Source organism: Stegostoma tigrinum, chromosome 2 (assembly GCF_030684315.1).
Source record: "Stegostoma tigrinum isolate sSteTig4 chromosome 2, sSteTig4.hap1, whole genome shotgun sequence".
NCBI lineage: Eukaryota > Metazoa > Chordata > Chondrichthyes > Orectolobiformes > Stegostomatidae > Stegostoma > Stegostoma tigrinum.
In genome coordinates, this window is record NC_081355.1 from 45,674,469 (window position 1) to 45,701,737 (window position 27,269).

Here is a 27,269-nt window from a genome sequence, read left to right on the forward strand (position 1 = left end):
GCTAAATTGCCATTGTGTTCAGGGATGTGTAGATTAGGTGGCTTATAGGGAGATGGGTCTGGGTGGGAGGCTCCGAGGATTGGTGTTGGCTTGTAGGGCCGAAGGGCCTATTTCCACACTGTAGAGATTCTATGAGAATCACAGCTGGGCACGTCGGACAGCTTATACAGCAAGGCAATATAGGTAGAGCTCAATAACAGGAAGGGTGCAATCACAATGTTTAGGGTTTACCATAGGCCTCCCAACAGCCAGCAAGAGATAGAAGAATAGATAGGCAGATTTGGAAAGATGTAAAAGTAACATGGTTGTTGTTGTGGGTGATTTTAACTCCCCATATATTGGCTAGGACTCACTTAGTGCTTGGGGCAGAGTTTGTAAGGAGCATCCGGGGGGGGGGGGGGGGGGGGGTTTCTTGGAACAGTACGTAGAGAGTCCAACTAGGAAAGGGGCCATACTAGACCCAGTACTGGGGAATGAGCCTGGCCAGGTGGTCAATATCTCACTGGGGGAGCAACTAGGAAGAGTGATCACAATTCAGTAAGCTTTAAGGTATTGATGGATAAAGATAAGTGTGATGATGGCAGATTCTTCACTTGCGAAGATCAGTTGAGAAGAGATTCGTCAGCAATTTCATTGGCACAACCGTTGGTGGCTGTAGAGTCCTATCCTGGACCTGCAGATCCTGGGGCAGTGCAGGCAAGGAATTGCTCCAGACAGCGGGGCTTGAAATGAGGGCTCCTTCCTGCGTTTCCGTCTGTCCTCTGCAGCTGCTCTCCTCGAACATTCGAACTGCTCCGTCACCGTCGTAGTTTTCTTCCGCCATGCGCCCCTGTCAGAGGCCACCTTTTGCCATTCCGTTGAGGCGATGCCGACCTGAGACAGCTGTTGCTTCAGTTGGTCCTTGTAGTGATTGCGCGGGGCACAGCGGTTTCTTTTGCCATCGCAGAGTTCCCCGAAGAACACTGTCTTGGGTATTCTGGTGTTGTCCATCCACGATACGTGACCCGACCATTAAAGTTGCTTCAGGAGAAGGGTTGCTTCAATGCTGGGGAGCCGGGCCTTTTCCAGCACTTCGTTGTTAGAGATGCGGTCCTGCCAGGTGATGCCTAATATAGAGCGCAGGCAACATCGGTGGAATCGTTCCAGCAGCTGCATCTGTTTCCGATACAGAACCCAGGCCTCGGAGCCGTAGAGCAGTGTGGTGATGGCCATGGCCTTGTAAACCTGGATTTTTGTCGACATGCTTATCAAGTGGTTTTCCCATACACGCTTCTGCAGTCGCCCGAAGGCACTACTTGCTTTCGCAAGGCGATTGTCGACATCTCCTCTGACTGTAGCATCATTGGAGATTATGCTTCCCACGTACATGAAGCGTTCGACCGTGTTGAGGGGGTGGCCGTCGATCGAGATTCGAGGTGGGTTGTATGCGCTGCATGGTGGCTTCTGGTACAGGATCTCCATCTTCTTCAGACTGATCGTTAGCCCGAAAGCCTTCGCAGCAGCGTATCACTGCAGTCTGTAGCGAATCTTCTGTGTGTGAGAGTAGGGCGCCGTCGTCCGCATACAGCAGCTCCATGACGGGCTCCCATGTTGTCTTCGTGCGAGCAAGGAAGTGGCACAGATTGAAGATATTGCCGTCCGGGCAGAAGGGAATGTAGATGCTGTTCATGATGCCCTCCTTCGCTTCCTGCAGCATCATGTTGAAGAAGATGGCGAAGAGCATTGATGCCAAGACGCAGCCTTGCTTCACGCCGTTGCTGATGATGGGGAAGATAAGTGTAGCTGTCAGGTAAAGGTGCTAAATTGGAAGAAGGCTAATTACAACAATATTAGACATGAACTGAAGAATGTAGATTGGAGGCTGATCTTTGAGTGCAAATCAACATCTGGTATATGGGAGGTTTTCAAGTGCAAGTTGTTGGAACTCAGGAAAACCTTGGAAAACAAGAGATATTGTGAGCACAGTCAAAAAGAAAAAGGAAACATTTGTCAAGGCTAAGAAGCTGGGAATACACAAAGTAAGGGTGGAATACAAGGAAGGTCAAAAGAAACTTAAGCAAGGAGTCAGAAGGGCTGAAAGGGGTCATGATAAGTCATTGGCCAACAGGATTAAGGAAAATCCCAAGGCTTTTTATACATATATAAAGGACAAGAATATAGCCAGGGTTGGCACACTCAAGGATACAGAAGGGAACTTGTGTGTGGAGCCAGAAGAAATGGGTGAGGTATTAAACCAGTTCATTGTTCTGGCAAAGATCTGTAGCTTGGGTTGTAAGTGGCTTGTTGCCTTGCTCTCCGAACTGGCTTGCTTTCGTTTAGACATTTCGTCACCATGCTAGATGACATGATCAGTGGAGCCTCCAATGAATTGTTGTTCTTCTACTCCACTTGGAATTTATACTATTTGGTGCATTATGGCGAGTGGTGTCATTTCCAGTTTTGACGTATATGGGTTTGTATATGGGGTCCAATTCTATGCATGATTGCATTACAGGTGGAGAACCGTGCCTCCAGGGATTCACGTGCATGCTTATGGTTACCTTGTCCCAATTAAACTGATGGTCTTCATTGTCTGTGTGTGCCGTTATTAAGGAGAGCGCGTTGTGCCATCTTGCTGCTAGTTTATGTTCATTAAGATTAGATTAGATTCACCACAGTGTGGAAACAGGTCCTTTGGCCCAACAAGTCCACACCGCCCTTTGAAGCATCCCACCTAGACCCACATACCCCTGAACACTACGGGCAATTTAGCATGGCCAATCCACCTAGCCTGCACATCTTTGGACTGTGGGAGGAAACCGGAGCACCCGGAGGAAACCCAAGCAGACACGGGGAGAACGTGCAAACTCCAGCCTGAGGCTGGAATCAAACCTGGCTCCCTGGTGCTGTGAGGCTGCAGTGCTAACCACTGAGCCATGCCACCCCAAATTAAATGGCGTCAGTATTTACCATAGAGAAAGACTTGGTGAATGATGAGTCTGAGCAAGGGCATACAAATAGTTTAGGTCATGTTGAGATCAAAAGGGAGGTGGTATTGGGGGTCTTGAAAAACAATAAGGTAGACAGGTCCTCAGGACCTGATGGAATTTACCCCAGAATACTGAGAAAGGCAAAGGAGAAAATTGCTGGGGCCTTAAGGGAGATCTTTGTATCCTCATTTTTTAAGAAGGGTGGCGGGAATAATCTAGCTAATTACAGGCCAGTGAGCCTTATGTCAGTAGTAGGAAAATTATTGGAGAAGAATCTTTGAGACAGGTTTTACTCACACATGGAAATAAGTGGGTGTATTAGCGAGAGGCAAAATGGTTTTGTGAAGGGGAATCTGTGTCTCACGAGCTTGGTTGAGTTTTTTTGAGGAAGCGATAAAGATGATCGATGAGGGTAGGGCAGTGGATGTTGTCAACATGGGCTTCAGTAAGGTCTTTGACAAGGTCCCTCATGGCAGACTGATACAGAAGGTAAAGTCGCAAGGCATCAGAGGTGAGCTTGCAAGATGAATAAAAAAAACTGGCTCAGTCATAGAAGACAGAGGATAGCAGTGGAAGGGCGCATTTCTAAATGGAGGGCTGTGACTAGTGATGTTCCTCAGGGATCAGTGTAAGACCTTCGCAATTTGTAATATATATAAACGACTTGGAGGAAAATGTAACTGGTGTGATCAGTAAGTTTGCCGATGACACAAACGTTGGTGGAATTGTGGATAGCAATTAGGGCTAACAAAGCATACAGCAGGATATATATAGATCTGTTGGTGACTTGGGCAGAGAGATGGCAGATGGAATTTAATCTGGAAAAATGTGAGGTAATGCATTTTTGAAGGTCTAATCCAGATGGAAAAGATACAGTAAAAGGCAGAACCCTGAACAGTGCTGATAGGCAGAGGGATCTGGGTGTGAAGGTACACAGGTCACCGAAAGTAGCAATGCAGGTGGAGAAGGTAGTGAACAAGGTATACAGCATGCTTGCCTTCATCGCCTGGGGCACTCAGTTTAAAAATTGGAGGTAACGTTGCAGTCTTACAGAACTTTGGTTTGGCCTCATTTGGAATATTCAATTCTACACTACCAGAAGAACATGGTGGCTTTGGAGAGGGTACAGAAAAGATTTATCAGGATGTATGCAGGGCATTAACTGTGAGGAGAATTTGGAGAAACTTGGGTTGTTCTCACTGGAATGGCAGAGGTTGAGGGGCGACCTGATAGAAGTCTACAAGATCATATTGGACATGGATAGTCAGTAGCTTTTTCCCAGGGTGGAAGAGTCAGTTACTAGGGGGCAAAGGTTAAGGTGCAAGGGGCAAGCTTTAAAGGTGATGTACGAGGCAAGTTTTTTGTATTTGCGCAGAGGGTAGTGGATGGCTGGACCTCACTGCCAGGGGAGGTAGTGGAAGCAGATACAATAGTGACTTTTAAAGGGTATCTTGACAAATACTAAAAATAGAATGGGAACAGAGGGTACAGTCCCCTGAAGGGTAAGGGGTTTTAGTTGTGACGGGCAGCATGTTGGCGCAGGATTGGAGGGCCGAAGGGCCTGTTCCTGTGCTGTAATTTTCTTTGTTCTTATCATTCTCTATGACCATTTTGAAATTAATAGAATTATGATTGCTAAACCCAAAGTGTTACCCCACTTTTACTTCAGTCACTTGTCAATTTAGTTCTTCAGTTACTACTTATGGCTCTCTCTTGTCCTTTTTTCTAGTTGATGTGCTGTCTTCACTTTCAGAACCTTTCCCTTCAATCCTTTTTTTACACTGCTACTTAGAAGGGGGAGTGAGGAATTCTACCAGCATAAATTGTCCCTTAATGGAATGAGCAAATCTCCCTGCTACAATATTGGTCCCCTTCCAGTTTAGATTAGACCCATCCTTTTTGAACAGATCTTTTCTATCCAAAAAGACATTCCAATTGTCCAGAAACCTGAATCCCTGAACAATACAGCAGTTGTTCAGCCATTGATTTATCTCCTTTAACCTTTCGCTCCTTTCCTCGTTTGAGTTTGGCAGTGGAAGTAAGCCAGAAATTACTACTTTTGAGGTTTTATTTTTAAATCTTCTACCTAACCTCTTAAATTTGCTCTGTACTGCTTTAATCTTTTCACTAAAAATGTCATTCACACTAATATGCACAATAATTTCTGGCTGCTCAATCTCACCTTTAACAATACGCTTGAAACATTTAGGGATGTCCTTAATGCTAGCATGAGAAACATAGAACATAGAACATTACAGCGCAGTACAGGCCCTTCGGCCCTCACTGTTGTGCCAACCTGTGAAACCAATTCACGGGAATGAGGAAAGCAACAAACCATCCCAAATTTATGCTCACTACCACAGAATCTCCCATCTATGCTCTGACAGTATAATCCTCTATAACAGTAATTCTATTAAATCTTGTCCAACCACTGCCTAACATAGGAATCATTCCAAGCATCTATTAACTGGCTGCCACTTCCATTTTCCTCAGAGAGACTACACCTTCTACAGTTCCAAAAACTGAGTTTCTATTTGATGGAGGAATAACCATTGGAGACTTTTGAACAACCTTCTTACCTTTCCCAACAGTCACCCATCTATCTGACCAATCTTGTTGACTAATAACTTTTCTAAATCTACTAGCCTTCTCACTCTGTACCTCATATGTCCTAATAACATTAAGCTAAAAACATTTCAATAACGCCTTCTATAGGAAATAACTTACCTTTCATTACCTATAGAAAACAACGTTAAAAATGTAAAAACAAACATATATATATCAAACATATAAACCACTAATAAAATCATCACTGAGTTGATGAACTGCATAAAAATGACTTCTCTTCAATAAATTCCTTGAAAAAATATAAAATCTTCTCCAGAGCTGACCATGTATAGGACTTCCCGGAATGAAAACACAATACCTTATTTAAAAAAAACTGTTCGGTTTTTCAAAAAAAAGCCTTTACAATATAAAACAAACCCTCTAAAACACAGACTATTATATCTTTTGAATTTAGAATTTAAAAAATCTCAGCCGTTCACTGTAGACCCTGAAAAATCTGTATAAAGAAAACGTCCGTTTAAAAAGAAACTTTTTTTTTGGTTTTCGTTCAATGTTAATGAAACAAAATGAATAAAAATCTTACGTTAGTAAAATATAATGACTGTAATAACAAAAGAAGTGCAATAAATCTTTAACTAAACCTGAAATCGCAGCAGCAGCTGCTTCTTATGAACTCCAATGAATACAGGTGCAGCCTATTCAAACTTTCTTCAGACAAACAGTCCCACTATACCTGGAATCAGACGAACGAACCTTCTCTGGACTGTCCCGAAAATAGTATATTTTTCCTTGGATAACAAGGTGTAGAGCTGGATGAACACAGCAGGCCAAGCAGCATCATAGGAGCAGGGAAGCTGATGTTTTGGGCCTAGACCCTTCCTCAGAAAATCTTTCTCCAGAGGGAGGAGGGTAACTTCTTCAGGGTAGGCATCCTTAGAAGAGGCTTCGCAGTGGAGTTAAATTTGTTTCAGAGATAGTATGAACTGCAGATAGTGGAGAATCTGAGATACCAAGGCATAGAGTTGGACGAACACAGCAGGCCCCAGGCAGCATCATAGGAGCAGGGGAGCTGATGTTTCGGGCCGAGACCTTTCTGCAGAAAATATTTTTCCTTAGATAAGCAGATTAAAACGTCCACTGTGGTCTGAATAATTTTCACAAGACCTCCCTATTTTTATACCCCACTCATTTTGAAATAAAGGCCAACAGTCTATTTGCCTTCCCTATTACCTACTGAAGCTGTATGCTAGTCCGTGATTTGTGCAGAAGGACTCCCAAATCATATGTACAGTAGCCTTCTGCAGTCTTTCTCGACTTAAATAATGTTCAGCTGCTCTGTTATGCACTTTGACAGGAAGAGCCTCACATTTTTCCACATTATATTTCCACTCACCCTACATATCCTTCTGCAGATACTGCAATCTTCAGAACTTGCCTTCACACTCTGTTTATCCAAGACTTGGTTAAAGTACACGCTCTTTCAAAGACATGAATATGTATTGTAAATAATTGTGGCCCATATATTGATCCCTGTGGTACTCTACTAATTACAGGTTGCCATCTGCCTTCCTTACCCAACTGACTTCTATTGCTTAGCTAATAACTAAAGCCTGTAAGGAACTATATAGTAACTAAAGCCTGTAAGGAACTAGATAATGAAGTCAACGTGACTAAGGGGAAGAGTAGGCAGAGAGGAGATGTGAAATGCAAAGAGACAGGTGGTCTGAGGTGCATTTGTTTTAATGCAAGAAGTGTAGTAGGTACAGCTGATGAACTTAGGGCTTGGGTTAGCACCTGGGAATATGATGTTATTGCTATTACTGAGACTTGGTTAAGGGAAGGCAAGATTGGCAAATAAATATCCCAGGATATTGATGCTTCACTTGAGATAGAGAGGGAGAAAAAGTGGGTGGAGGAGTTGCATTACTGGTTAAAGAGGAATTCACAGCTGTGCTGAAGGTGGGCACTATGGAAGACTCGAGCAGTGAGGCAATATGGGCTGAGCTCAAAAATACGAAGTAACAATGTTGGGGCTGTACCACAGGCCTCCCAACAGTGAGAGTGATATAGAGTTACAAATATGTAGACAGATTATGGAAGGATGTAGGAGCAACAGGATGGTGGTGAATGGAGATTTTAATTTTCCCAACATTGACTGGGATTCTCTTAGTGTTAGATGGTTTGGATGGAGCAGATTTTGTCAGGAGCATCCAGGAGGGTCTTATGGAGCAGTATGTAAATAGTCCAACTCGGAAAGGGGCCATACTGGACCTGGGGTTGGGGAACGAGCCCGGCCAGGTGGTTGAAGTTTCTTTAGGGGATTACTTTGGAAATAGTGATCACAATTCCATATGTTTTAGAATATTAATGGACAAAAATGAAAATGGTCCTAAAGGAAGAGTGTTAAACTGGGGAAGGCCAACAATAGCAAGATTCGGCAGGAGCTGGGGAATGTGGATTGGGAGCAGCTGTTTGAGGGTAAATCCACACACTCGATATGAGGGAGGCTTTTAAAGAGAGGTTGATTCAAGTGCAGGACACACATGTCCCTGTAAAAATGAGGGATAGCAAGGGCAAGATTAGCGAACAATGGATGACAGGTGAAATTGTGAGACTAGAGTAGAGGAAAAAGGAAGCATACATAAAGGTCTGGGTGACTGAAAACAGACAAAGCTTTGGAAGAATATTGGGAAAGTAGTATCAATCTGAAAAGAGGAATTCAGAGGGCTAAAAGGGGTCAGGAAATATCTTTAGCTAACAGGTTTAAGGAAAATCCCAAAGCCTATATACATAAGGAACAAAAGAGTAATTAGAGAAAGGATTGGCCCACTCAGGACAAAGGAGGGAAGTTATGCAAGGAATCAAATAAAATGAGTGAGATTCTTTTAAGAGTACTTTGTGTCAGTATTCATCAAGGAGACAGACATGTCGGATGTTGAGTTTAGGGATAGAAGTTTGACTGCTCTCGGTCATGACGGCATGGGTGGGGGGGGGTGGGAGTGTTAGGTATTCTGAAAGGCATTAGGGTGGACAAGTCACAATGTCGTGATAGGATCTATCCCAGGTTACTGAGAGATGCGAGAGAGGGGATAGCTGGGGCTTTAACAGATATCTTTGAGGCATCCTTGTGCACGAGTGAGGCCCTGGAGGACTGGAGAATTGCTAATGTTGTCCCCTTGTTTAAGGAGGGTAGCAAGGATAATCCGGGTAATTGTAGACCAGTGAGCCTGACGTCAGTGGTGCGGAAGCTGCTGGAGAAGATACTGAGGGATAGGATCTATTTACATTTGGAAGAAAATTGACTTATTAGTGATAGGCAGCATGGTTTTGTGCAGGGAAGGTCCTGTCTTACCAACCTGATAGAATTCTTTGAGGAAGTGACAAAGTTGATAGATGAGGGAAGGGCTGTAGATGTCATATACATGGACTAGCTAGATGGATAGAGAACTGACTGGGCAACAGGAGACAGAGAGTTGTAGTGGAAGGGAGTTTCTCAAAATGGAGGACTGTGACCAGCGGTGTTCCACAGGGATCCGTGTTGGGACCACTGTTGCTTGTGATATACATAAATGATCTGGAGGAAGGTATAGACAGTCTAATTAGCAAGTCTGCAGATGACACTAAGATTGATGGAGTAGCAAATAGTGAAGGGGACTGTCGGAGAATGCAGCAGAATAAAGATAGATTGGAGAGTTGGGCGGAGAAATGGCAGCTGGAGTTCAATACAAGCAAATGCGAGGTGATGCATTTTGGAAGATCCAATTCAAGAGCGAACTATACTGTAAATCGAAAAGCCGTGGGGAAAATTGATGCACAGAGAGATCTGGGTGTTCAGGTCCATTGTACCCTGAAGGTAGCAACGCAGGTCGACAGAGTGGTCAAGAAGGCATATATGGCATGCTTTCATTCTTCAGACGGGGTACTGAGGACAAGAGTTAGCAGGTCATGTTACAGTTGTATAGGACTTTGGTTCGACACATTTGGAATATTGCATACAGTTCATGAGAGGTATAGACAGTGTGGATAGCAAGAAGCTTTTCCCAGAGTGGGGGACTCAATTACGAGGGGTCACCATTTCAAGGTGAGAGGGGAAAAGTTTAAGGGAGCTATGCTTGGAAAGTTCTTTACGCTGAGGATTGTGGGTGCCTGGAATGCATTGCCAGCAAAGGTGGTAGAGGCGGGCATGACAGCATCATTTAAGATGTATCTAGACAGATACCTGAATGGGCAGGGAGCAGAGGAATACAGATTCTTGGAAAATAGGTGGTAGGTTTAGATAGAGGATCTAGATCGTCGCAGGCTGGAGGGCTGAAAGGCCTGTTCCTGTGCTGTAATTTTCTTTGTTTTTTGTTCTTAATCCTCTATCCCTTCAACACCATGGAATCCTGTCTTATTTAATAACCCAACGTGTGGTACCTGATCAAGTGTCTTCGAAAATTCCAAATACTACATTGTATGCTTTGCATTTATCTATTGTGCTTTTTACTACCGATAATGATTTCAAATAAATTTCGTATTCATGATTCACGCTTCACAAAGTCATACTGACTCTCCTTGGTCATAGTATGTATTACAAAATGCTCTGCTGTTCTAGCTTCTATAATAGACTCTAACATTTTCCCAATAACATAGTAGGTTAACTTACCTATGGTCAGCTGTTCTTTGGCAGTTTTCCAATCCTTGGGACTTTTCCAGACTCTAAAGGCTCGTGGAAGATTAGAAGCAGTACATCCACTATCTCAGAGGCTGCTGATTGCTGATCAGTAGTCTCATGGAGTGGAGTACATTGTCAAAAACCAGCTAGATTCTCAGGAAATTGAATCCTTTCCCAGTCTAGTATAAGGCAGAGGTGATATGTAATGTCAACACAGCAAGGTGCTTGCATCCTAAGCATCCTGTACAACAGGAAAGCCTGGCACCCTGGTAAAGGCACAAGCTCATTTTGCCTGCTCTCCTGCAAGAGGAAACTGAATAATTTAACTTTCATTCAATAAAGAGCCTTAATGAGTTAGCTTATGCAACAGTAGGAGCAGAGGAAAGAGCAGGGGTCGGGGGGTAACAAAGTGAGGGGTATGTTTGGTGAGTGGGGGCTGGGGAAGAGACATAGCAAACATTAGACTATGACCCTATAAGACAAATTTGGGAGACTGGCAAACAGAATTCCCTTCTGAGTAGTTCTCCTGAGAATTAGTAAATAAGTTCTGTTTCTGGTCTCATCATATGACATACATATCATGGAACTGTATTGTCAGAAAGGCATTATTAGGGAATATTGGTAGAAGTCTCTCTGTATGAATTCTAGGTGTGTATGGAAACACAGCACTGGGCGCTCTGTGCCAAACCAGCTGGTGCCTTGTTCTGGCTTATGTTGTTGCCGTTGTCACCTCATGGGACCACCAATTCAGAAAGGAACCCACCACTGCCAACTTCCCACTCCCCCGGAGATAGAACAGGAATATCATGTAAAATAGACAATCAGCCTTGTTTTACATGGGTGGAGCAGCCTCAAGGGGCTGAATGGCTGACTCCAGCTCTTCTGTTCCTGATTATAGATCAGGAAATGTTCAGGACATAGATCAAAGGGCCCAAAGGATTTGTTAACTTTCAGTCCCGTTAATTTGTCCAGTAGTACTTTTTTAAAAAAAAACTCATACAAATGAGTATATCCCCATTCTCATTATTCCTTAGATCTCTTATTTGTAGGGTATTTGTTGCATTTTTCCATCATGAATACAAATACAAGGTAATTGCTTGGCTTTTCTACCATTTCTCACTACAAATTCTCCTGTCCCTTCCTGCAAGGAACTCACATTGGTCTTTGGCAGGCTTTTAATTTTGAGATTCCCTACAGTGTGGAAACAGGCCCTTCGGCTCAACCAGTCCACACTGCCCCTTGAAGCATGCCACCCAGACCCATCCCCCCATAACACACACACCCCTGAACACTATGGGCAATTTAGCACGGCCAATCCACCTAGCCTGCATATCTTTGGACTGTGGGAGGAAACCGGAGCACCCAGAGGAAATCCACGCAGACACTGGGAGAACGTGCAAACTCTGCACAGAATATCGCCTGAGGCTGGAATCGAAACCGGGTCCGTGGTGCTGTGAGGCTGCAGTGCTAACCACTGAGCCGCCGTGCCGCCCCAACCTAAAACTTTTACATACCTAAAAGCTATTACATTTTTTTAAGATGATTCTGGCTAGTTTACATTCATGTTCTAGTCTTTGTTAAGCAGCCTCTTAGTCAACCTTTGAGTTCTAAAATGCTCCCAATCCTCAAAATGTACTGTTTTTGGCAGCATTATGACCTTCCTCCTTTCTTTGTGCTTTAGTCAACCACAGCTAACAGACAGGAAACATTGAAATCTTAAATATTTGTTCTAAACCACGTATTAATTCTTTAAATAATAGCCATGGCCTGTCATGTATTTTAATGCATTGTTCCGGTCAAGCACAATGTGCTTGTGACTTATGGTTGCCTTTATTGTTTAGGGTAAAAAACCTAGCTTGAGATTGAAATACCTATTTTTCAAACTAAAATGGGAAGTTCTATCATACCACGGATGCAGCTCACCAAAGGTTCCTTTGCAACAAGGTCATTAATTAGAGACCAAAAAAACCCCCCAAAAAACCTGAAGATACTGGAATTGAAGGTAGATAAACAGGACATTGGAAGAACACAGCCATCCAGGCAGCATCTGGAGGAAAGGCATAGTCAACATTTTGGGTATTATCCTTCTTCCAGACTGGATATGGGGGTAATGGAAGCTGTGGGTGGGGGTGGGGGGGAACGCAGTGAAGGCGGAATGGTGGCGATAGGTGGACACTGGTTGGTTTATGGGAGGAATTAATCTGGTTGGTGGCTGGAAGGGAAGGTCAGAAGGTGGAACGGAAGGGAAACAGAATATGGGTGGGAAGGTTATTTGATTGGCGAACTCAATGTTGAGTCCTCCGGGCTGTAGGGTGCCCAGGTGGAAGGTAATGTGTTGTTCTGCATTCTGAGTCACTGCAACGCTGGAGGAGGCCGAGGACGGACATGTCAGAGGGGAATGGGGCGGTGAGTTGAAATGGGCAGTGACCAGAGGTCAGGTCGACCATTGCAGGCCCGGTGAAGATGCTCTGTAAAACAGTCACCTAGTCTATATTTAGTCTCAATGTAGTGAAGACCATGTTAATTAGCTGTTTTTATTGCAGATATTACTAGATTCAAATTAGAGTCAGAGTCATACAGCACAGAAACAGACCTTTCAGTCCAACCTGTCTATGCCAAACAAGTTTCCCAAACTAAACTAAGTCTCATTTGCCTGTGTTTGGCCCAAACCTCTCTAAACCTTTCCTATTCATGTACTGGTGCAAATGTCTTTTAAATATTGTAACTGTACTATCTTCTGCCACTTCCTCTGGCAGTTCATTCCACATGTAAACAACCCTATGAGAAAGAGTTACCCCTTCAAATCTTTCTGCTCTCACCTTAAAATTATGCCCTCTAGTTTCAGATTTCCCAACCCAACTCCCAGGGAAAAAAAACCTTTCTATTCACTTTATATATGCCCCTCATTTTTCAACCTTTATAAGATCATTCCTCAATCTCATACACTTCAGTGAAAAAGTCTGAACCTTCTAAACTATCCCTACATAGCCAGATTCCATTTTTAAGCAGTTAACTGACTCAATCTCAGTTACTTTCTGTAGGAATTAGTTGTGGGTATTCACCATCCTTGAAGAGAAGAAATCTGTTTGTAATCAATGGCTTCACTTGCAGTTCATTAATTTTAATCTGTGTTATCTATTCTGTGATGACGCTCTGAACCAATAAAGTTCGCACGCATTTATATCATCCAAGTCACTCAACATTCAAAAAACACTTAAAAAGAACAAAGAACTGTGATCTTGAACAAAGACAAAATACTGCCTATGCTAGAAGCCTTAAAGAACAAATGTTGGAGAAACTTAGCAGGTCTGGCCAGAAATGCTGCATTTCCCCAGCATTCTCCATTTATTTTAGTCTATTACCCTGTTGGGCTCTTCAATATCTTCCTCCAGAAAATTGTCTCACACATGGCAGGAATTTGTTCTGGTGCCAAGCTTGATAAATCAAAAAGATAGATTTTACAAAGGTATGCCCCAGTATGGGTCTTGTGTTGTGGTTACTGGGAATTCAGGCATTGGATTTTGAATGCTGCGGAAGATCACTCCTGTATTAATTTTCATTTATGCTGAACTATACTTGAAATCCTAATATCTGGTAATCTACTTTCATTATAACTTCCTTTTCTGCCACACATTCTTTAAATTATCTACGTTTTGTTACATGTTAAAGCAAGTTAAATTATATTTTGCTATTTTTCATTCTTCCTTATAATGATGTTCTAAGTCGTTTTGTGAATGCGTTGTTCACGTTCTCACGCCTTCAATTTCCATTTTTTTCCTCCCTCGATTTTGGTTGCATCAAAAGGGATAGAGATATGCCAAAGCATCAAAAGTCCTTTTCTGGTGATAGAATCAGCGTCATGGAGCCCTACAGCACTATAACAGGCACTTCCGTCCAACTCGTCCATGCTGACCAGATATCCTAAAAATTAATCTCGTCGCAGTTGCCATCATTTGGGCCATTTCCCACTAAATTTTACCTGTTCACATACCCATCCACATAATACCAACAGTTCCATTATAAATGGCAGTAAGTGACTACTCCTCCCCTGCAGAAATATTTGGTTACTGATTAATTATCAACAAAACTAAATTCAAAATCTAGGATTAGAATGAACTACAGTAACCCGAATGGTTGTACGGAGCATTTCAAGAAACACAACTAAAATTGTGCAATTCAAGTGTGATCTTCGGACCTTTAAATCTTGAGAATTATAGGTCAGTGCCTTTTTTTAATCGACCCAAAAATGCTTTGAATTGTTCACGTAACAACGTATAAGATGGTCGTATTTTAATTCATTTTAAATTGTAGAGAGTTTTTACTAAATATTAAACCTACACACGTAAAAAGTTGTGAAAATACACATCAGCTAAGCAAATATCAGTCGTCGACTCCAACAATGCATGGGTGCCAATGGCAATACATTATTTATGTTGCTCTTCTAGTTTTACTGTCCTCCGTTATTTTGACGCCAATTATGTCATTTTCGCTTCATGTTTCATTCGAGCCGGCCAGTTTTGGAATCAAACGAAGATAAACAAATACCATCTGAATGAACTATACCATGGACGGATAAGTAACTTTCAGTAAGTAATAATAAATAATAAGCAATTTTATAAGGAAAGCCCCGGGTCCCGAGAGGCGTTCAAGGGAAATGTTAAAAACGGGGTTGGTCGCGTCTTTCGTAATGTGAACTTTTATTTTCTCTGTTCACGATATGAAACTTACCCTCACTGCCACACTGTTTGCCATTATTCGCTCCCATCGTCCAGACTTCATACTATATCATCACAGCCCACCACACCATGCTAAATTCCAGACAAATGGAAAAGAAAACAAGCAACAGAGCTGCAGCGCAGGACAGGAGTCGTTCGGTTGGCAACGCAGTTCCCAAACTTGGGAGGAAAAAAATTCAAAATTACATCCACAGACGCTCGACGTATCGTTGTCTGGTTTTTGATGGGCTTTAAAGTTTATATTATTAATTCGTCCACCACATTAAAAACCAAATTTCCAAACGATCCTGCAATCTCAGTGTCTGTGAGGCCAGAGTGAGAGCGGAACACGGAACAGAGAGCAAAGCAGGGCATCAACGTACCGGAGAGCGCGAATACCGCCCAGCTGTTACGCCGGGCAGCGCATCCCCTTCCTCCTCCTCCTAAACACCGCCTCTTCTCCCCAAGCCGAGGCTGGGGCCTACCAGTAACCTAACCTTCTCCCACCCCCATCACTCCCGAGGATAGGGCCTGGGGGAAAGAGCTCTCCCCGCCTGTTAAAGGGGCATTACAGTTGTCATTATCGCTGGCAGTTCGTTTAATATTCTTACTTTCAACATGATTTCGTTTCGGACATGTGCCAGTAGACGGTCTCCTGATGTAACTAAAAGTTTCTCCCGGAGAAACTCAGCAGGTATGACAAGCTTCTGTAGAAAGAAAGCAAAGTTATTGTTCCCAGTTCGAGTAGGACGACGGGCTCCGGGAGGTCGCTGTATCTTTTTAAACGTTAACAGAAATAACAGTTTTACAGGCCCGATTGCAAATTAGTGTGTTAGTCGAAATTTTCTATTACAGTGCCCCGTTATAAAACAGTCGCTAATGGCAAGACGAAACATATCGAGCAGCTCTCGTTTTCGTGCATGGCTAGCATGCATGATAGGCACAAAAACCGGAAATTTACCCAATTTATCCATGATAGTGTTGTTGCTCCGCGCTGGAGCCTCATCATATCTTTTTTGTTCTCATTTGTATCTACCATTGTAATAGTATATTTAGGCAAATCGTAGTTCCGTTTCTATCAACGCTACTTCTTTTTAAATTCGTTGATTCCAATGAGGAATAAAATGTTGAAACTCGATGTAGGTTCCTTTGGACAATTTATTGTCACAGTTCGACACGTTCAATACAGTGTATTGCTAACTAGAATAACAGAAAAAATAAACGACGTAACTAAATACAAAATATAACATGGTTCTTTTTAAAAACTTTATTTTGTATTATTTTATATTGATCAGACTCCATCTCGTGGGAGAGGTTGGTCTGTGCAGAGAACTGCCGTGTTCCAGCACTACCTGCATCAATGAATTCAGCCAAAAGACAACTCTTTCTGAACTCCGACCAAAATGTACACCACGCTTTTATTTGTAATAGATGACATGGTTAGACTGGTTTCAACACAAAGTGTATTCCAGTAATTCCGTTTTGGTAAGACAAACCAGGGTAGGACGTATACGTCTAATGGTAGGGTTCCGTGGATTGTGGTCGAACAGAGACCGGAATGCAGGTACATATTTCTTGAAAGCGGCATCGCAGGGAAACAGGGTGGCGAAGAAGACACGCTTACCTTCATTGGTCAGAGCATTGAATGTAGGAATTAGGACGTCATGTCACAACTGTACATTGGTAAAGCCACCTTTGGAGTATTGCGTACAATTCTGGTTGCCCACCTACAGAAAGGATGTTATTAAATTGGAAAGGGTACAAAAAAGACTTAAGAGAAAATTACCAAGACTGGAGAGTTTGAGTTTTAGGGACAGGCTGGAACTTTGTTTTTCCTCCTGGGGCATAGAGGACTGACCTCTTAGAGGTTTATAAAATCACAGGACATTGATAATCTGATTAGCCAAGGTCTTTTCCCCAGGGTAGGGGCAGTCCAAAATTATAGAGCATCGGTTTAAGGTGAGGAAAAGACTTAAAAATGGACATGAGGGGCATTTTTTTCAGACAGAGAGTAGTGCAAATACTGAATGACCTGCCAGAGGAAATTGTAGAAGTGGGTAGAATTACAATAGGTGCATGAATAGGAAAGGTTTAGGGTGATATGGGATTAGTACAGTTTAGGAAGCCTGGTCACATGGATGAATTGAGCCAGTGGGCCTGTTCCATGCTGTATGACTATAATTTCTGACCTGTGGCATAACTGGAGCCCTTTTTATGTTTTTATATGTCCAAGTCTCTGGTAAACTCATAAATGTTTTTACTCATAAATTCTGTACATTCTATACAAAGTCTGCCAATTCAGAATAGGTTCCACTGGCAACATTAGTTTGTCGTCAAACCACTATCTACATTCTGGAAACAGTTTTCATAAGAAATGTTTTTGGCATCATCCTTGTTCATTTGTGCAAATCTCTTCTGGGTTTGTTTCTCACCAACTAAGAAAATTCTTCCATTTGGGCAGAACTCAAAATTTTGATCCAACGTCATGATTAAGAATATGCTGTATACATTTAAATTGCATTACCTAACTTCTCCACAATAGGTGGCCATCAGTAACAGTGGTGAAATCTAAAAAAAATTAAGGAAAGACATTTAAATGCAAGGTGCCTTGAGATGTAGTTTGACTTAATGCTCCTCAACTGCATTGCTGCTTCCTCAAGCTATTCTTTCTTATTTAGCTGGGATTATCTTTAAATTGTAGAATGTTTACAGTGTGGAATCTGGTCATTCAGCCCATCAAGACCACACCAACCCTCCAAAGAGCCCCCCACCTAATCTCTGTAACCCTGCATTTCCTGTAGCTAAACCATCTAGACTGCACATCCCTGGACACTATGGGCAATTTAGCAGAGCCAATCCACCTAACTTGCACATCTTTGGACTGTGGGAGGGAACCAGAGCAGAGCAGGAGAGACAGAAGGAGAATGTGCAAACTCCACGCAGTCATCCGAGGGTAGAATCAAACCCTGGTCTGTGAGGCAGCAGTGCTGACTATTAAGCCACCATGCCACCCTTGTATTTTCTGTGCTATTTATTGCTCCAGAATTTATGAACAGCTAAGAAGGCTTGTTACAGTGTTCTCTCTGAAATAGGTGTACGTACTTGAAGCAGGTCAAGGTTACTGAAGTTAATCAGGAGGAGTGTTTCGGTCAGAATCACTGAAGTGAGAAAATGAATCAAATTGTGGTATAACAGCAAAGATGTGGGTTGATTGACTGTTGAGAATTATACCTTTTGTTTCCCTTTCTCCAACATTAGAAAATTAGTAATTTCTCAGATGATTAGAGTTATTTTATTTAAATTGTCATCTTTATATTAAGTGACAACAGATGAGTGGAATTGAGTAATTGTTCAGTGTTAATTCTTTCAGAATATATTTTATTATTCAATAAATAAAGGAATGGCAAGGCAACTCTGAGATTTGAAGTGTACATCCTGTTCCATATGGGAACTCCAAGATGTTTCCTGAGACCCAAATATAGCCAAAATCATGGGGATCGAGATGAAGTAGATAAACTTTTCACTTTTGTAAAGGTATTAAAACAAAAGTAATTTGAAGTAATTGGTAAAAGAAGCAAATACAGCATGAGAAGAATCTTCCTCGTGCATACAATAGTTAATGTACAGTACACAATGCCTCCATGAATTGGAGGCACATTCAGTTGAAATATTCAGAAGGGAATTAGACGGTTATCTGAAACTGAACAATGTCCCTTCTTCTTTCTGTAACTCTGCATAATGGCACCAAGCAAATTGCTCAACCAGAAAGCCAGTGCAGACATGAGGGTCAAATGGCTTCCTTTTGTGCTGTAATTGTTCTTTTAGCCTGTATTGCCAGCCGCAGCAACTTGAACTCCAGGTTTGCGAGCTTGAGGAGCAGTTGGTGTCACTGCAATGTATTCACAATGCCAAATCACAGAATCATCAGAATTCTAATGACTGACTAGTTAATCCCTTCCTCTCTTCTTGAATTATAGTAGCATATTGGCTTTCCTCCAGTCCTCTGGCATCTCTCCTGTAGGCAAAAAGGAATAGCATCCCTGCTATTTTCTCCCTTGCCTCATTCAACAACCTGGAACACATTTCATACAATCCTAGAGATTTCTTTACTTTTAAGGCTGCCAGACCACTCAGAACCTCCTCTCCGTCTGTGCTAATTTATTTCAGTATATCTTCTCCTATTGTCACTCCCACTAGTAAGCACTGAGACACAGTATTTATTTAGGACCTTATCAATGTCATCTAGCGTCAAGAACCAATTACCACCATGGTCCTTAATGGGCTCTACTCTTTCCTTCCCTATTCTTTTATCCTTAAAGTACTTACAAAATAACTAATATTTTCCTTTAGTTTACCTGAGATTATCCTTTCTTGCCCCCTTTTTGCTCTTCTCATTTCCTTTGTTAGTTCTCCCTTGACATTCTGTCCTCTACAACGTCTTCTGCTATTTTGAGCCCTCGGAATCTGCCATAAGCATCCCTTCTCCTCTTTATCCAATTCTCTATATCTCTTGATATTCCTGGTTCACTGGATTTGTTGATGTTGTCTTTTGGAACATGTTGTCCTGTAGTCTTCCTATTGGCATCTTGAAGACATCTCACTGCTCTGACACAGATTTACCTAAAATTGCCTGCTCCCAGTCCACTCTGGACAAGTCATATCCAATTTTAGTAAAATCAGCCTCTCCCCGGTTTAGAAATTTGATTTCTGGCCCATCTTTGTCCTTTACGATAAGTCTTAAATCTAATGAAGTTACAACTGCTGTCTGCAAAATTCTTCCCCAGGCTACTTGCCAGGTTCCATTACCCACAATTGAGTACTGGACCATGCTGTTGTCCACACTGGTTTATAAAGTTCTCTTTTTACAAGTTCTGTTCCCTCTAAACATTTCACATTGTGACTATACCAGTTAATATTAGGAAAGTTGAAATCCCACATTTTATGTTTACATTTTTTAGAAATTTGCCTACATACCTGTTCTTCTAATTCTTTCAAGCCATTAGGGGGCCTGTGGTACACTCCCAGCAATGTGATCACTCTGTTTTGATTTTTAAGTTCTATCCATATGAATTATTTGAGGAGCCTTCTAAGATATCATCTTCTTTTCTGCAGTAATTGAAACCCCGATCAATGTTACAACCCCTCCTCTTTTATCTTCTTCCCTGTCTCACCTGAAGATCCAATATCTATGAATATTGAACTGCCAATCCTGCCCCTCCCTCAACTGTATGTCAGCTACTGCGCAACATCATATTCCCATGTTTAATTCGAGCCCACAATTCATGTGCCTTGTTTTCCAGACTTCGAGATTAAAAAGAAATCCAACCTTGCCAAACTTCATTGCAGCTTAACTGATCTATAATATGTGTGTTTATGACTTTGTTGCTGTCTCTCATAATTTTGGCTGTGCATCTCCCCTGCTCCCCACCATACCCTGCTGAACCTTCTCTCAGGATCTCACCACACTGCTTAATTATTTTAAACCTTCTCCAACAGCACTTGCAAACCTCCCTGTGGTCCCATTCTGTTTCAGGTTCGACTGGTCCATCCATCCTCAAAAATGGTTCCAGTATACCAGAAATCTGAAGCCTTCCCTCCTGCACTGTCTCTCCAGATATGGATTTATCTGGACTGACCACCTATTTCTGCATTCACAAGTATGAATTCCTAGTTCCCTAAATCCTACTTGCAGCATCTAATTTCTTTTACTTTTGTCGTTGGTGCCAGAAAATACCATGGTCTGTCTGTTTCTCTTCAAAATTTCTTCAGAATACCCTTCAGCCATTTGGTGACCTACCTGACGCTGGCAGCAGGGAGGCAACATTGCATGAATGCACAGACTGCGGTAAATAATGTTGGTGAATTGGAGTCATAGCCAGTTGGAAATATAATGTTGCAGCAAATACAGAGGCTCAATCTAAACAAGGCTAGAACTGGGTATTTAATATCCTTGGATACAGTAGGGATCAAGAACATAATCTATTTGGCTGAAGCTAAGAACAAAAAGATGAAATTACATTGCCCAATTGACAAAGTATTCTGCCAATTATTGGGAAAGATGGAAATGAACAAATTTTACAGGGAAGTTAGAGATATGCAAGAATTATAAAGAGGAGCTTTCCACTATATTATATTTCCATTCTAAATTGAATAATTGAAGCGGAACAAGAGTAAGAATTCCTACAGTTTCTTCATCATATTTTTCTGCAGCACTGAACATGGGCTGCTGTTATACCCAGTTCTTGGGACTGAGGTGGGCAATTGGATCAAATATAAGTAGGTGAACAACTAAGAGTTAGTAATCATTGTATCATAAGGTTTGGCATGGCTAAATAATAGGACAAGTAACAATCCAAAGTAAGAATAATTCAATTGGAAAAGCTAACCTCAATGGCGTTAGACTGGAGCTGGCTCTGATAATCATCCAAGATTAGTAGGCATATCTATTAACTGAACAATGGGCTGACTTTAGAGAAGAGGGTGCCTCAGTGATTAGCACTGCTGCCTCAGAGTACCAGGGACCCAGATTTGATTCCAGCCTCGGGTGACTCTGAGTAGAGTTTGTGCATTCTCCCTCTATCTGCACGGGTTTCAAAGAACAAAGAATAATTCAGCACAGAAGCAGGCCCTTCAGCCCTCCAAGCCTGTGCCACCACATTTTGTCCTTCCATACTAAAACTGTTTTCACTTACAGGATCCGTTTCCCCCTCTATTCTCTACCTCTTCATGCAGTCATCCAGGTGTTTCTTGAATGCTGCTGTTGTCTCTAATACCACCACCTCCTCTGGTAACGCATTCCAGGTACTCACTACACTTGTTCTGAAAAACATGCATTACCCATCTTTTTTAAACTACCCCCACCACCCAGCTATCCCTCCTGTGTCCTCTGGTAATTGACCCCCACCCTGGGAAAAAGATTCATTACTTTCTAATGTACCCATGCCTTTCATGATCTTTTAAATTTCAATTAGGTCCCCTCTCAAACTCTTGTGTTGCAGTGAAAACAAACCCTGTACTTGACCTTCCAAAATGCATCATCTCACATTTGTCCAGATTAAACTCCATCTGCAATTTTCTGTCCATGCCTCCAACTGGTCTATATCCTGCTGTATCCTCTTCATCACTATCCACTGCTCCACCAATCTTTGTATCGTCTGCAGACTTACTAATTAGACCAGCTACATTTTCCTCCAAATCATTGATATAAATCACAAACAGCATTGATTCCTGTGAAATACCACTAGTCACAGCCCTCCATTTCAGAAAGTACCCTTCCACTGCCACCCAATGTCTCCTATGACTAAACCAATTTTGTATCCATCTTGCCAGGACATCTCTGATACCATGTGACTTCACCTCTTATACCAGACTGCCATGAGGGACCTTGCCAAAGGCTTTATTGAAGTCCATGTAGACAACGTTAACTGATTTTTTTTCCCTGATCAGGTGCTCCAGTTTCCTCCTACAGTCCAAAGATGGGTTCAGTGGATTTGACATGCTGAATTGCCCATAGTGTCCAAGGATGTGCAGGCTAGATGGACTATCGATGGGGAATGCAAGGTTATAGGAATAGGATAGGATAGGAGGTGGGTCTGGGTGGGATGCTCTTCAGAGGGTCTGCACAGTGACTTAGTGGTTAGCACTGCTGCCTCATAGCACCAGGGGCACGGGTTCAATTCCAGCCTCTGGCAACTATCTGTGTGGACCTTGCACTTTCTCCCCAGGATTGCATGGATTTCCTCCGGGTCCTCTGGTTTCCTCCCACTATCCAAAGATCTGCAGGTTAGTTGGAATGGTTGTGCTAAATTGCCCATAGTATCCAGGGATGTGTAGATTAGGTGGATGAGCCATAATTGACTCCTCCTATTGCAGAAACCAGTCTTTAGTTTTACTGCCTCTGTAGCCAGAAATCATTACTCAAGTTAAGAAGACCAAAACTACACGTAATATTTTAGGGCATGATCTCACGAAGGCCCTGTATAATTGCAGTAAAACATCCCTGAAATTAAATCCCATCTCTGTGAAGGCCATCATATAACTTCCCGTCGTCATATTCTGTTGTATCTGCATGCTTACTTTGAGTGACTGGTGGACAAGGAATTCAGGTTTCATTGCACCTCCTCCTTTCCCAAATTATCACCATTCAGATAATCTGCCTCCCTGTTTTTGCTACTAAGATAGGTGTGGTGTACCACAAGTTCTGGGTCCTCTTCTATTTGTGATTTTTGTAAATGATTTGAATGAAGGATTGGAACGGTGGATTAGTAAATTCACGAATGATGCGAAGGTGGGTCGAGTTGTGGTCAGTGTGGAGGGCTGTTCTAGGTTACAAAGGGACATTGATAAGATGCAGAGCTAGGCTGAGAAGTGGCAGATGGAGTTTAACCCTGAAAAGTGTGAAGTGATTCATTTTGGAAGGACAAACTCAAAAGCAGAATACGGGGTTAACAGAAAGATTCTTGGCAGTGTGGAGGAGCAGAGGGATCTTGGGGTTCATGTCCACAGTTCCCTGAAGGCTGCCACCCAAGTAGATAGAGTTGTTAAGAAGTCGTACGGTGTGTTAGCTTTCATTTAGAGGGATTGAATTCAAGAGCTGTGAAGTTACGCTCCAGCTATACAAAAGCCTGGCTCTGCCACATCTGGAGTATGGTGTCCAGTTCTGGTCGCTTCATTACAGGAAAGATGTGGAAGCATTGGAAAAGGTGCAGAGGAGATTTACCAGGATGTTGCCTGGAATGGAGAGAAGGTCTTATGAGGAAAGGTTGAGAGAGCTTGGGCTTTTCTCTTTAGAATGACAAAGGACGAGAGGTGACTTGATAGAGGTGTACAAAATGATCAGTGGTATAGATAGAGTGGACAGCAAGAGACATTCTCCTAGGGTGGAGGTAACTATTATGAGGGGGCATAGTTTTAAAGTGAGTGGAGGTAGATACAGGGGAGACATCAGAGGTAGGTTCTTTACTCAGAGAGTGGTAGGAACTTGAAATGCATTGCTGGAGAGAGTAGTGGAGTCGGCCTCATTAGGTGCATTTAAGCAGCTATTAGATAGGCATATGGATGATAGTATAAGGTAGGGTTGGAGGTTAGATAGGGCCTGTACTGTACTATGCTGTACTGTTCTATGTTCTATATTCTATCTAATATTTATTCTCATTGTACTTTGTCTATCATGCATTTGCCCACTCACTCAATGTGTCCAAATCAGACCCGAGACATCTCTGCATCCTCATCTAAGTTCACCTTCCCACCCACATTGGAGATATTACATTTATCTCTCTCATCTAAATCATTCATATACTATTGTGAATACTGAGTTCCAATAGCTGATTCTTGTGGAATCCCACTAGTCACTGGCTGCAACTCAGAAATTGATCTGCTCAGTTTTACCGTTTCCTGGCCTGCTGATTAGTTCTCTGTGCCAGTATACTATGCCAGCTCCCATGCTAAAGCTAATCTCTTGTGGACCTTATTGAAAGAATCTTGAAAGTTCAAATAAACCATATCCACTGATTCCCCTCATGAACTCTACTTTTTACATACTCAAAAGATTCTAGTAGATTTAAAATTTTCATTTCATAAATCAATGCTGACTCTGTCTAATTTTGTCAATCTTTTCCAAGTGCTCTGGCATTAAATATTTTACAATGTACTCCAACATTTTCCCTGCTACTGATGTCAGGCTAGCCGGTCTGTTAGTTCCTGTATTCTCTCTACATCTTTTTTTAATGTAAGTAGTGGGGATACATTAGCTACGCTGCAATCCATTTGAACTGTTCCATGCCCTTTGGAATCTTTTAAGATGAGTCATAATCAGAGTCATAAGGGCTTACAGCACAAAAAAAAGCCTTCAGGCCCATTGATTCTACATCGGTCAAAAACAAATTCCTAACTACTCTAATTCCATTTTCCAGCATTTGGTTCACAGCTTATATGTCGTGGCACCACAACTGCACATCTAAATACTTCTAAGTGTTAGAAGGGCTTTTACCTCAACCACCTTGATAGGCGTTGAGTTCCAGATTGCCACCCTTATTTCATTTCTTGTTGCTAATTATTAATAATTAAATTTGAAAATAGTGATAATAGCCCAGTTGAAAATGTGGTGCTTGAGCAACTGAGGTTGGTTAAGAAAGGAGCAAAGGATAACTCAGCTTGACAAGTCAAGTTAGATTGGCATGGTGGCTCAATGATCAGCATTGCTGCCTCACAGTGCAAGAGACACAGGTTCAATTCCACTCTCCAGCAACTGTCTGAATGTGTGGAGTTTGTATTCTTCCCACGCCTGCATGGGTTTCTTGGAGTCCAAAGATGTGCAGGTTAGGTCGATTGGCCGTGGGAATTACAAGGTTAGGGTAGGTGGGTTGATCTGGGTGGAATGCTGTTCAGAGGGTTGCTGTGAACTGAAAGGGCCGAATGGCCTGCTCCTCACTGTAAGGATTCTATGATTCAATAGTGTGAAAACTGACAAAGAAGCCATAAATGAGATTAGATAACTATACACTTGGAGAAAAATAAGTTAATACTGGACAGTCAACATGGCTTTGTCAAGGGCAGGTCATGTCAGCCAAATTTAATCGAGCTCTTTAATTGAGATGGCTCAGACAGTGGATGAGGGAAATGCTATGTATGTTGTGTATATGTGGATTTTAAGACAGCATTTTAATATGGCAGGTTAGCTGGAAATATTTGGGATTGATGGCAGTGTGGATTAGAAGTTGACTGAAAGGTAGGAAACAGAGGGTAGATATAGATGGGCATTTCTCAAACTGGGAATGAGTCGGAAGTAGAGATAACAAAGTGGAGAGCTGGATGAACACAGCAGGCCAGGCAGCATCAGAGGAGTAGGAAAGCTGACATTTCGGGTCTGGACAAGAAGGGTCCAGACCCGAAATGTCAGCTTTCCTACTCCTCTGATGCTACATGGCCTGCTGTGTTCATCCAGCTGCACTCCTTGTCATCTCAGAGCCCAGCATCGGCAGTTCCTACTATCTCTCAATGAGTTAGAAGTGGTATTCCCCAGGGATGGGTGTTGGGACCCTTTTTTTGACTCATATAAATATTTTGGAGGTGTGTGTTGAGGGCAAAATCTCTAAGTTTGCAGATAAAACTAAGCTAATATAGTGAATTGTGAGGATGGTGCCCAGTGATTTCAGAGGGACATTGTCAAGTTGTCCAATAAACATCTGGAATTAAGAGTTTAATGATGACCATGAATCTATTGACAATTGGTAGAAAAACCATCTGGTTCACTGATGTCCTTTAGGGAAGGAAACTGCCATCCTTACCTGGTCTAACCTACATGTGACTTCAGACCCACAGTGTAGTTGACTCATAAGTGCCCTGTGGGCTTTTACGGATGGGCAATAATTGCTGGCCTAGCCAGCGATGCCCTCATCTAGTGAATGAATAAAAAAAGGCAGACATTTGGCAGATAAATTTCAATGCAGAGAAATGTGAGGTAATGTATACTGGGCAGAAAAACTTAGAGACAATATAGTAATGGCACAACATTTAGGGAATTACAGAAGCAGAGAGACCTCAGGGTTCAATTCTGCAGCACTAGGATGGCATGGTGGCTTAGTGGTTAGCAGTGCTACCTCACAGTGCAAAGGATCAGGCTTTGATTCCCACCTTGGGCAACTGCCTGTGTGGAGTTTGCACGTTTGCCCCGTGCCTGCATGGGTTTACTCCCACAGTCCAAAGATGTACAGTTCAGATGGATTGGTCATGCTCAATTACCCACTGTGTCCACAGATGTGCAGGTTCGGTGGATTAACCATGGGAGATGCAGGGTTACGGGGATAGGATAATGTAGGGGGTCTGTCTGGATGGGATGCTCTTCGGAGGGTCAGTGTGGATGTGATGGGTTGAATGGACTCTATGATCTGTAGGGATTCTATGATCTTCTGATCCAATTCTCTGAAGGTGGCCAGGCTAGTTGAAATAGTTGTTAAGCAGACTTAAAGGCTTCTTGGGTTTATAAATAGAGGCATAGAGTATAAAAGCAAGTATGCGATGCTACAAGTTATTGGTCAGACCACATTTGGAGTATTGTGTTCAGTTCAGAGGATCTTATTTAAAGATGGATCATAGAATCCCTACAGTGAGGAAAGAGGCCAGTGGGCACATGGAGTCTGCACTGGCTCTGCAAAGAGCATCCCACCCAAAAACCACCACCTACCCCCCCAACCCCACTAGTAGTTATCTAGACTACACCTCTTCCCACCCATGTCCTGCAAAAACTCCTTCCTGTTTTCCCAAATCCTCTGTCTCCTTCGCATGTGCTCTGATGAGGAGACGTTCCACTTCCAAGCAGCCCAGATTTCCTCCTTTTTCAAACAATGTTCTTTTCCTCCCCTGTCA

At 42.4% G+C, this 27,269-nt stretch overlaps 1 protein-coding gene and 1 long non-coding RNA gene across 3 annotated transcripts in view; one reads left to right on the forward strand and one right to left on the reverse strand.

Moving 5' to 3' along the window:
* fbxl7 (F-box and leucine-rich repeat protein 7) overlaps positions 1 to 15,298 on the reverse strand; it is a 425,983-nt gene extending 410,685 nt beyond the window's left edge. Inside the window, exon 1 of one of the 2 annotated variants that reach the window (XM_048521747.2) lies at positions 14,920 to 15,298. In XM_048521747.2, the coding sequence (XP_048377704.1) occupies positions 14,920 to 14,956 (37 nt within the window). In that variant the 5' untranslated portion in view covers positions 14,957 to 15,298. The remainder of the gene's footprint in view (positions 1 to 14,919) is intronic. The other variant, XM_048521762.2, reaches the window with a different exon arrangement.
* LOC125447450 (uncharacterized) overlaps positions 15,099 to 27,269 on the forward strand; it is a 110,806-nt gene continuing 98,635 nt past the window's right edge. Inside the window, exon 1 of the long non-coding RNA XR_007246556.2 lies at positions 15,099 to 15,600. This is a non-coding gene — a long non-coding RNA (uncharacterized LOC125447450). The remainder of the gene's footprint in view (positions 15,601 to 27,269) is intronic.